Raw genomic sequence first — 11,742 nt, 5'->3', positions numbered from 1 at the left:
CTCTCTCTCTCCCTGGTTCAAAAGGCACCGTCACTCACCTGGCCGTCTGCTGGCCTCCTCGATGTGTTCCCTGCCTCTCCTCCTAACACCTTCAATTCGTCCTCATGTCACAGCTAAAGTGAATTTCTTTTTTTTTTTTTTTTTTAATGTTTATGTATTTATTCCTGGGGGGGAGGGGTGCAGAGAGAGAGGGAGACCGAGAATCCCGGAAGCAGGCCCCGTGCTATCAGCGGAGCTCGAACTCGTGAACCGTGAGCCAAAGTCGGAAGCCCAACCAAATGAGCCCCCCAGGTGCCCCAAAGGCTAAAGTGAATTTAAAATGTAAGTCACATCACTTGCCCCCAGGCTTAACTTCTTGTTCCTCATTGCCTCAAACTCTGTCTTCCTTAAAAGAGGACTAGAAACCCGTTCGTGGGTCTCAGCTGGCCTCCACCGGCCCCTTCGGACCCACCCTGTGCTCTGTCCACTTCCAGGAAAGAGCCAATCTTTGCTGCCCTGAGGACTGTTCTTGTACTGCTCCTCCCTGAGAAAGCCCTTCCCACCCTGAACAAATCCCCTGGTCAGCTTCTTTTCATCCTTCAGGTTGCAAGTTCAACGACATTCCCCAGACTGCCTCTTTTTCTTATTTAAATGGATCCTCAAATTCTCTGCGTTTTTAAATGAATGTTTGTTGAGGTGTAATAACAAACCAGGAGATTTCTTCACCTTTCCCCAGTTTCCTTCCCCGCCCTTTGTGCTCAGGGGCCTCCCCCTGCCCTTGCAACCACTGACCCGATTGCTGCCCAGCAGGGTTGCCTTTTCCAGAACGTTGCTGTGACCGTTAATTTTATGTCAGCCCGACTGGGACACAGGGTGCCCAGGCAGGCATTGGGTCAGCTGGGTCAGACGTTATCCTGGGTGTGTCTGTGGCGGTGTTTCTGAAAGCGATTAGCGGTTTTTTAAGTTTATTTTTGAGAGAAAGAGAGAGAGACAGAGAGAGCGAGTGGGGGAGGGGCAGAGACAGAAGGAGAGAGAGAATCCCAAGCAGGCTCTGCACTGCGAGCCCGGAGCTTGACACGGGGCTCGAACTCCTAACCGGTGAGGTCGCGACCTGGGCCGAAACCAAGAGTCAGACCGAGCCGCCCAGGGCCCCCCAAAGAGAGGAACATCTGAGGGGGCTGCCCGGTGCAGCCGGTGGGCCTCCTTCCTGTGGATGGGCCTCACCCAACCGTCTGAAGACCTGAAGAGAACCAAACGCTGCTGGGGAGTGAACTCCTCCTGCCTGTTGAGCCGGAACAAAGGTCTTCTCCGACTTTTGTACTTAAGCTGAAAAACAGTGGCTCTTCTTGGATCTCAAGGCTTTCCCAAGCCTGCCGGCTTTCAGACCAGAAGTCACGCCATTGGCCCTCCTGGGTCTCCAGCTTGCCCACTAAAGCTCTTGGGACCTCGCGGAATCTATGGAGACAGACACACGCACACGTATCTGCCCATCCTATTGGTTCTGTTTCTCTGAAGAACCCCAACAGGACCACAGCAATGAGGTCGGGGGCGCCCACCATACAGCAAACACTGGCTGATTAAAACATCCACAGAAGTACCGGGGGGCAGGGGAGGGCCGAGGAAGAGGAAGAACGAGGTGTTCTGCCTTTGGACACAGGCAAAGAACCATTACCGCCGAGAAGGAGTACAAGCCAATATCCTCCAAGGTCAGAGGAGGGACAGAAAAACCTGGGCCCGGGATCCTACATGGATAACATGACCCGCTACCATGGGGAGGTGGGCATGAAATTCCGTGGGCGCACGGGCAAATGGGTTTTGTCTTTATTCCTCCCCTAGAGATGATGGATTTTTTTTTAATTTAAAAAAAAATTTTTTTTTTCAACGTTTATTTATTTTTGGGACAGAGAGAGACAGAGCATGAACGGCGGAGGGGCAGAGAGAGAGGGAGACACAGAATCGGAAACAGGCTCCAGGTTCTGAGCCATCAGCCCAGAGCCCGACGTGGGGCTCGAACTCACGGACCGCGAGATCGTGACCTGGCTGAAGTCGGACGCTTAACCGACTGCGCCACCCAGGTGCCCCGAGAGATGATGGATTTTTGCCTGAGCCCCAGGGGTGATAGGATTTGCTGTGCCTCCCTCAGCAGCCTAAAGCTTTTGCATCTTCTGGAAACAGGTCTGGGGAAGTGGGCAGGGTTTCATACCTACCTATCCCTCAGCAGTAGCCAATTACATCCCGAATGCTTGAACCAGCGACAAGGCGGGGCTTTCTGGTCTCCAGCCTGCCCCAGTGTTTCTTGTGAACACTTGGTATAGACCACTGGAAAGATCAAGTCCCCCGATTTGAAACTCTCAGCTATGCCAAATTCTTAAACTCCTTTAAGAATTTAACATTCTAGATTATCTTTAGCTGCTCATACAGTGGCCACTTCTTTCTTGAGCACTCTTTCTAGAAGGAAATGGGTGCATATCCCATCTCCTGTTGGAGCGCTGATCACTCCCCGGGATTGTGTGCTCCGTCTCCCAACTTCAGCTCTCTGACACGCTCAAGGAAAGCTGGAATTTTGTAGATTATCCAGAAGTTTTTCCTTATGAGGTTACAGTCTCGAGACTTTCTACACCCTGTTCAGAAGCAGAACGGACTACCTCAACTAACGGGGATTTTGTTATTGTCTGAAACCAGTTATTATTTCCATCATTATACTTATTAAAATTTGTAAATTTGTAATTATTTTTGTTTTGTTTCCCCCACTTAACTTTAAGACCGTGAAAACAGGGGCGCCTGGGTGGCGCAGTCGGTTAAGCGTCCGACTTCAGCCAGGTCACGATCTCGCGGTCCGTGAGTTCGAGCCCCGCGTCAGGCTCTGGGCTGATGGCTCGGAGCCTGGAGCCTGTTTCCGATTCTGTGTCTCCCTCTCTCTCTGCCCCTCCCCCGTTCATGCTCTGTCTCTCTCTGTCCCAAAAATAAATAAACGTTGAAAAAAAAAAAAAAGACCGTGAAAACATACACTCTGTCTCTTCATGATCGTAATCCCTCGCACCGAGTGCCACATTGCACACAAAGCCCTTAAAACTAAACAAAATGATACTTATGACAGATTATTTCTTTTTTCAAAAATCATTAGCCCACCATACAGCAAACACTGGCTGATTAAAACATCCACAGAAGTACCGGGGGGCAGGGGAGGGCCGAGGAAGAGGAAGAACGAGGGCCCAAAAGCTAAACTGGGAGATTATATTCTGAACTATCTGCTAGATTTTCATTTATCATCTGCCCAGAGAATCTGGCTGTGATGCTGACCAAGTTCAAAACAAAGCACAAATGAGACAAGGATACCAAACCCTTCTTTCATGAAGCTTCGGGAACAACTGAAATAAATGAACTAGCAAAAAACATAGATCAGTAATTCCTTATTGTTTATTCTTTTCTTACAAAAAGACACTTGGAACAAATAAATATAAAATGGCATACGTCTTATTTAGCAATGGGCAAATACAGGTTTTTCTGGGTACTGTCCACAGGGATGAACTAAAGGAGCTTCCAGAAGTGCCCTCATCCTATCAGCTTTCCACCCTCTGTTTAAAAAAAAAAAAAAAAAAAAAAGTCAATTCTTTTCATTCCTCACAATTTTCAACAATGGAGTCTCAAAATAAGTAACCTAACCCTGACTCAAAGACAAAGACATCTGATTCAAGGTCAGCACGTATATAATGACGTTGCCCCGAAACTTCAACGAATGAATATTGAGTTTTCATTTCTTGTATCTTGTATGAATAAAGAGTTTATTCTGTTCAAATCTGCATGGCAAATAAAATACAACAGAAAGCTGAGTACAATATATACACTTTTCTGTCCTAAGAGAAAACATTAAATACAGGTATATTTAATATACAGTGAACATGCCATGTATTTTCTTGAAGCCAACAAAATCCCGATTTCCTATACCCTGCAGGTGATGCAGAAGGCAAACGAATACCAAATCACTTCTGACAAAATTTAGCTAACAAAATTAGCTAGACGGTAATACAAATTCAATATTCAATGGATTTATTCATTCCACGGTTGCATGGAAAAGGAAGTAAAAAACGTCAAGTACAAGTAGAACCACACATAAGAAAAAGCACCTACGGACGGAGGAGGGACAGTTCTGGGAGCCTGCCTGGGAGAGGCACACCTCGCTCAGGTGTTTCCATGGACAGAACACCCTAGTTCGCCGAAACCCTAGGTTACTCAGTTCTGGGTCTGAAATCTTCTCTAAGACGTCAAAAGTCAATTTAAACGTAGAGGGGAGAGATTTTTTTTTTTAATCTGTGGGTAAAGATCATGAAAGTCTGACACTGATTTTCCTAAAAGGCAACTCACGACTCTCCAGAAGTACGAATAAACATCAAAAAGCCCAAAGTAAAGAGCTAGTACATCAACATGCGCGGTCAGGAATCCCGTGAAAGTCACAAGGTGCTGCGGTTCCGTGATTTCCACGAACCTCCTCCTGGGAGAAGACCGTGTTCCGTGACGGATGCGGATTATGCCCACTGCTCACGAGACATACACACATCGAGACTCGTGAGATCCTACTTGGTAACAATTTAGAAATCCAAATTTGGCTCCAGAAAATAAAAATCTGGGATAGGACTCTGCAGATAGACAATACAAGTAGCAGTTGAGTGGAACCTGCCTGCAACAATCCTGTATTTACTTTTTTTTTTTTTCCTTTAAGGCTACAGAAAATCTGCACATAGACAAGGCGATTAATTCTCATAATAAAAATACCCCCTCCAAGGAGCTAAGGTCTCCAGTCAGATTCCATGGTGAGTAGACGTTGTGTGGCACATTCTATTCCACAGGTGTACTTTCTGGTGATTCTGCAGGCTTAGGATCAATTCTTTCCGGGAACAGTAGCTTCTCACAAACCGCCTCCTTTATTGGCAAATACTGTGATATTTCGTTGGGTTCCGTGAAGAGGGAAGGTGAAACGTGCTGGGAGATACATAAATCGTATTAGTATACATTCAGTCACTGCACGGATACTTTTTGGAAATGCTTTGGTTCAAGCATGCATAAAGCATGCCAATTCTAAAATGAGTGGCAATCGACGTCTATGAGGATGTATAGGTGTTTCTAATGAGAACGGGTATCTCGTTACTGGATCATTCAGCCCTGTTACCGAATGACTTCCTCAAAGCTCACAGGGATATATTATTTATACCGCTCCCACAGATGTATTAAGAATTTAATACATCTTAATCCAATCCCCTTTCCCTGCTGCTTTTGTACCTTGAAAGCACTAGCCTTCGGGTAGAGCCCCGTATGGGGTCCACGCCAGACTCTTAAGTAACTTTTCTAACCCACGAACGTGCTCCCCCCAGAAGGAAACAAGCGCTAGGCGTGAAAAAGAATAACAAGTTGGCAGAAAGGCGGCACCTGGGAAACAACCCATTACAGAATCCTACAGACTTGGAGAAGCCCTTTACAAGTCCCAGAGGGGCAAGAAAATAAAGGACGTTAGGTGAAAACAAGTTACGGTACAGAATTACCACACTTTAAGAAAAAAATCAGAAAAGCAGACTGGGTAGAAAGAAGTTACGGGGGGACGAGGCGCTAAGTGGAATGAACATCCAATTGGCGCCAGCACCAGACCCACCGCCAACCAACTCTGGGTCTGTTTTTCCACCATAAAAAGTGGAAATTAGATTGGATGATGGTGCTGCTACCCATAACAACCCTGTCCTGGTATCTGGGGTGAATTCAGAGAAGTTACGCTCCAGGAGGCTTTATCTTATAGGTGGGCTTACTGGGCGAATCGCTAGATCTAGGGAGGCAGATGTGGCTGGAAATATACAAAATGAAACATTAAAAGTCGACTTCTAGAAACTGGTATTTAAACACCGTACCATTAAATTAGCAATTTTGCTCTCTCGTGATGTATATTCTCGTAACATGTAGGTCTTGTCCGCCTATGTGGAAAGATAAAAAAAAAGGCTGCAATAAATATTTCTATTGTTACAAAATAGTTTCTATTAAGCACAACCACCTATGACAACAGAACAGGTTGCAAAAGCAGCATAAAGTCTGATAAGAATATCTTATTCTGCAACGAGATAGCTAATCTCACCAAGAATTCGGAATTATTGATTCCCATCTCTATAAATCACAGTGATAGCATATGTAAACAGATTTGATAATTACCAACTAAGAGAAACACAGCCAAAGTTTTACTATGAAAGGAAGTATGTATATTTACAAATGAGATATGCAAGAGATTTTAATATTATCGCATGTTTGGAACTATACCTTTTCCTTAAGCTATAGTATCTACTTACATAACCAGGCTACTCTTATGCTTAAAAAAACAAAACAAAACAAAACAAAAGAAAGCTTTACCAAATTTTATTCCCTCCTATTTCCACAAAATTCTTGTCAAATTGCTTATTTAATGAAGCAAGTTTAGGGGCGCCTGGGTGGCGCAGTCGGTTGAGCGTTCGACTTCAGCCAGGTCACGATCTCGCGGTCCGGGAGTTCGAGCCCCGCGTCAGGCTCTGGGCTGATGGCTCAGAGCCTGGAGCCTGTTTCCGTATCTGTGTCTCCCTCTCTCTCTGCCCCACCCCTGTTCATGCTGTGTCTCTCTCTGTCCCAAAAATAAATAAATGTTGAAAAAAAAATTTATAAAAAAAAATCTATGAAAAATAAAAAATAAAAAATAAAGCAAGTTTAGGGGCGCCTGGGTGGCGCAGTCAGTTAAGCGTCCGACTTCAGCCAGGTCACGATCTCGCGGTCCGTGAGTTCGAGCCCCGCATCAGGCTCTGGGCTGATGGCTCAGAGCCTGGAGCCTGCTTCCGATTCTGTGTCTCCCTCTCTCTCTGCCCCTCCCCCGTTCATGCTCTGTCTCTCTCTGTCCCAAAAATAAATAAACGTTGAAAAAAAAATTAAAAAAAAAAAAAAATAAATAAATAAATAAAATAAATAAAGCAAGTTTTTGGTACTTCAATTTTTCCCATTTATGACTTTTTACTTACGTATTTAAGTAGTCGCCATGCCCAATATGGGGCTTGAACTCACGACCCTGAGATTAAGAGTCCTATGCTCTACTGACTGAGCCAGCCAGGCACCCTCCATTTACAACTGTTTAAAATTAGGTGTTAGAGGGGTGCCTGGTGGCTCAGTTAAGCATCTGACTTTGACTCAGGTCATGATCTCACAATTTGTGAGTTCGAGCCCCGGCGTTGAGCTCTGTGCTGACAGCTGAGAGCCTGCAGCCTGCTACAGATTCTATGTCTCTCTCTCTCTCTCTCTCTCTCTGCCCCTCCCCTGCTTGCACTCTGTCTCTCTCTCAAAAATAAACATTAAAAAATTTTTTTTAAATAAAATTAGGTTTTAAAAAGCAATGTATTACAATTTGTTTTTTTTTTTTTTTCAACGTTTTTATTTATTTTTGGGACAGAGAGGGACAGAGCATGAACGGGGGAGGGGCAGAGAGAGAGGGAGACACAGAATCGGAAACAGGCTCCAGCCTCTGAGCCCTCAGCCCAGAGCCTGACACGGGGCTCGAACTCACGGACCGTGAGATCGTGACCTGGCTGAAGTCGGACGCTTAACCGACTGCGCCACCCAGGCGCCCCTACAATTTGTTTTTTGGTGAAACGTTATTCAATAAAAGAAAAATCACATAAGATTAAACTCCCTTAAAGTTTTATCCTTTTTTTAATTTGAGAGAGAGAGTGCAAGCCGGGGCCTGGGGCGGAGGGAGAAAGAGAGAATTTCAAGCAGGCTCCACACTCAAGTGCAGAGCCTGACATGGGGCTCAATCCCACGACCCTGGGATCATGACCTGAAGCTGAAATCAAGAGGCTCAACTGAGCCACCCAAGCACCCCAACTTTTATTCTTTTCTATCAATAAAAACACATTAATGCTTAAGGAAAGAAAAATTAGATGATATAAAAGTATAATATATAAGTACAGCTTCTATAGATAATACTATCTTTAACTTAGAAATCTCTACACAAAATCTTACATAGATTCATACTTGCTTTCTTCTTTTAAAAATTTTTAATGTTTATTTATTTTTGAGAGAGAGCACAAGTGGGGAACGGGCAGAGAGAGAGGGGGACAGAGGATCGGAAGCAGGCTCCGTGCTGACAGCAGCCAGACTGATGCAGGGCTTGAACTCACAAACCACGAGATCACAAGCTGAGCCGAGGTGGGACCCTCAACCAACCGAGCCACCCAGGTGCCCCCATACTTGCTTTTTAAAATTCAACACTGAGGGGCGCCTAGCTGGTTCAGCTGGTTAAGTGTCGAATTCTTGGATTTTGACTCAGGTCATGATCCCAGGGTTGTGAGACCAGCCCCACAACGGAACCTGCTCGGGATTCTCTCTTTCCCTCTGTCACTCCCCAGCTCGTGCATGCATGTGCACTCTCAAAAATAAATGAACAAATGTTTAAAATTCAACACTGAGATGCAGATCTTTACGTATCAGTTAAATACAACTCTACCATTCATTTTAATGGATGTATACTTTTCTACTATATGGATATAAATTAAACAATTTAAATCAGTGCCCATTCAGTGGGCATTAAGCTCCTTCTCTCCGTTTTGCTATTATAAACAATAGCATTGCCATAAACATTCATATATATGTATGTGTATATACATTTATATATACACATACGTGTGTGTATATATACATTATATATATGTATAATAGAGCCTGGTGCAGGGCTCGAACTCACGGACCGCGAGATCGTGACCTGGCTGAAGTCGGACGCTTAACCGACTGCGCCACCCAGGCGCCCCATGTTTTAAGTTTATTTGAGAGAGAGACCATGATCGGGGAAGGGGCAGAGAGAGAGGGAGAGAGAGAATTCCAAACATGTTCTGTGCTGTCTGCACAGAGCTGGACGAGGGGCTCGATCCCACAAACCGCGAGATCGTGACCTGAGCTGAAATCAAAAGTCAGACGCTTGACTAAATGAACCACCCAGGTGCCCCCTCGTGATTGGTATTTTTAATATCAAGACATTATATAAACAATACATATGATACACAAAGGGAAGAGTTAAGGGACAGGTTTTTTGTTTTTTGTTTTTGTTTTTTTTAAGTTTATTTTGAGAGAGAGGGCGAGCAGGGGAGGGGCAGAGAGAGAGAAAGAGAATCCCAAGCAGAGTTTGCAGTGTCAGCCAGAGCCCAATGCAGGGCTTGATCTCACGAACCTTGAGATAATGACCTGAGCCCAGATCAAGACCTGGATGCTTAACTGAGTCACCCAGGCACCCCAGGACAGGTTTCTTAAACACAGCTTAAGTACACATGAAGTTTTTTTTTTTTTTTCAACGTTTATTTATTTTTGGGACAGAGAGAGACAGAGCATGAACGGGGGAGGGGCAGAGGCAGAGGGAGACACAGAATCGGAAACAGGCTCCAGGCTCTGAGCCATCAGCCCAGAGCCTGACGTGGGGTTCGAACTCACAGACCGCGAGATCGTGACCTGGCTGAAGTCGGACGCTTAACCGACTGCGCCACCCAGGCGCCCCCACATGAAGTTTTTAAAAAGGCATCAGACATCCTCTACTGGGGAGGAACACTGGGGAGTGTCTTTCAGAAAACACTTTCAGCTACCAGAACTTTCAGAAAGGAAGATGTGATGCGGTCAATAGTGAATGTAGAACACCCAATCTTCAAGGTTAGAAGGACTGCCATAAATTGTAAAGCATTATTTCATTTCAAATTCTCAGACAGACAGTGAAAGAACACGAACGAGCCCAATATCAACTAGTACATTCATTAAATAAGAAGAGATACCTCATGGTAAAGTCTTGTGTCATTCATTCTGATAAGCACTCCATCGATTCTCAAGAAAAATCGCAACAGCAGGAAAAAACTAGAAGGCATTACTCTCTGAAAAAAAAAAATAGTACGTTAATATTTTAATGAAAACTAAAAGCTATTACTTTGCTGAGAAAATAAATTTTTTTAAAAGGCATCAGAGAAAAGCTGAATTAGCAGTATACAGAAATCTCTGAACTAAAGGTTCTTTGTCATAGCACCAACTTACTCCTATTCTATTCTATTCTATTCTATTCTATTCTATTCTATTCTATTCTATTCTACATATCCTGGCTTCAGTTTCCTACAATAGAAAAATATTTTTTAGGTCAAAAGATAATTGAGGTTAAAAAGACTTAACACTTAACTAAGTAATATGAAAATTATAATGTTCACTTTAAAAACTGACAGTACTTGGGGCGCCTGGGTGGCTCAGTCGGTTGGGCGTCCGACTTCGGCCCAGGACATGATCCCACGGTTCGTGGGTTCGAGCCCCGCGTAGGGCCCTGTGCTGACAGCTCAGAGCCTGGAGCCTGAATTCTGTGTCTCCCTCTCTCTCTGCCCCTTCCCTACTCGCACTCTGTCGCTCTCTCTCAAAAATAAGTAAACATTGAAAAAAAATTTTTTTAAACTGACAGTACTTACCATTAATGTCAACACCAGTAATACCAAAAGGAAAGAATAACCTATTTCTTTGTTGTTACTCATCTCTACTCACTTCACATTAAATAAAGGCGAGAACTTAAACGAAATGCTCTAATTCAGTGCAATCCATTAAGTATTATTTCATAATGCCGAAGACTGGTTTATCAGATCATTATAACATGTTCTTGGCATCTTTCATCTATGTCACATCTACACATTTCTGTTTTCCAAGCGTAAACCAGAGAAAAAAGACAGAGACAGTGAGAGAGTAAGAAGGTGGGTCCTGGTGGCAGGGAGGGAGGGGTTGGATATTGTGGGGCCTTTAGATCTTTAAAAGGAATATGCCTGTGGGCACTTGGCTGTCTTAGTTGGTAAAGTATATGATTCTTGATCTTGGGGTCATGAGTTCAAGCCCCACATTGGGGGTAGAGATTACATAAGATAAAATAAAATAAAATAAAATAAAATAAAATAAAATAAAATAAAATAAAGTAAAGTAAAGTAAAGTAAAAAGTAAAGTAAAGTAAAATAAAATAAAATAAAATAAAACAAAACAAAACAAAACAAAATAAAGACCATTTCTTTTTTTTTCAACTTTTTTTTTTTTAATTTATTTTTGGGACAGAGAGAGACAGAGCATGAACGGGGGAGGGGCAGAGAGAGAGGGAGACACAGAATCGGAAACAGGCTCCAGGCTCCGAGCCATCAGCCCAGAGCCCGACGCGGGGCTCGAACTCACAGACCGCGAGATCGTGACCTGGCTGAAGTCGGACGCTTAACCGACTGTGCCACCCAGGCGCCCCAAGACCATTTCTTAAAATAAAATAAAATATAGACCATTTCTTAAAAAAAAAAAAAAAAGAAAAAAGCTTCACCATTTACTAAATAAACACTCGTCGTCTACTAAGTGTCCAGTTCTAACTATAAGTAGATCTTGGATTTATATAAAAAGATACAATCCCAGTGGTCAAGAAGTTTATCAAAGAGGGAAACAGAGAAAAAAAAAATGATGTGGCAGATATAGTAACAGAGGTATGCACAAGGTTCAATAAGCACTCAGAGAAGGTCCCGAAGTTGGCTGAAGAAAGTTAGAGAAGACAACGGAAAGCTGACCACGGAAAGAAGAGCTGGGGGCGAGCTCCTTTTTTTTTTTCCAAAAAGAGGAAACAGCATGTATAACAAGTACTGAGGCACAGAATAGAAGATACACGCAGGGAACTGAGTGAGTTGTAGAAGCACAGGGCAACATTAATGAAGAGCGAAGAAATTAACACGATAACCCACTAACAACAGC

At 43.8% G+C, this 11,742-nt stretch overlaps 1 protein-coding gene across 1 annotated transcript in view; it reads right to left on the bottom strand.

Moving 5' to 3' along the window:
* Positions 1-3,378: 3,378 nt before the first annotated feature.
* The window catches only part of TIPRL (TOR signaling pathway regulator), a 32,264-nt gene continuing 23,900 nt past the window's right edge, over positions 3,379-11,742 (bottom strand). Inside the window, exons 5-7 of the mRNA XM_047839667.1 lie at positions 9,780-9,875; positions 5,871-5,933; positions 3,379-4,956 (exon numbers count right to left, since the gene is read on the bottom strand). Coding sequence (XP_047695623.1) covers positions 4,813-4,956; positions 5,871-5,933; positions 9,780-9,875 — 303 coding nt within the window. The 3' untranslated portion in view covers positions 3,379-4,812. The remainder of the gene's footprint in view (positions 4,957-5,870; positions 5,934-9,779; positions 9,876-11,742) is intronic.

This window comes from Prionailurus viverrinus, chromosome F1, assembly GCF_022837055.1.
Source record: "Prionailurus viverrinus isolate Anna chromosome F1, UM_Priviv_1.0, whole genome shotgun sequence".
Classification (NCBI taxonomy): domain Eukaryota; kingdom Metazoa; phylum Chordata; class Mammalia; order Carnivora; family Felidae; genus Prionailurus; species Prionailurus viverrinus.
The sequence above is the reverse complement of the archived record's forward strand: the minus strand, read 5'-3'. Positions and strand labels throughout refer to the sequence as shown.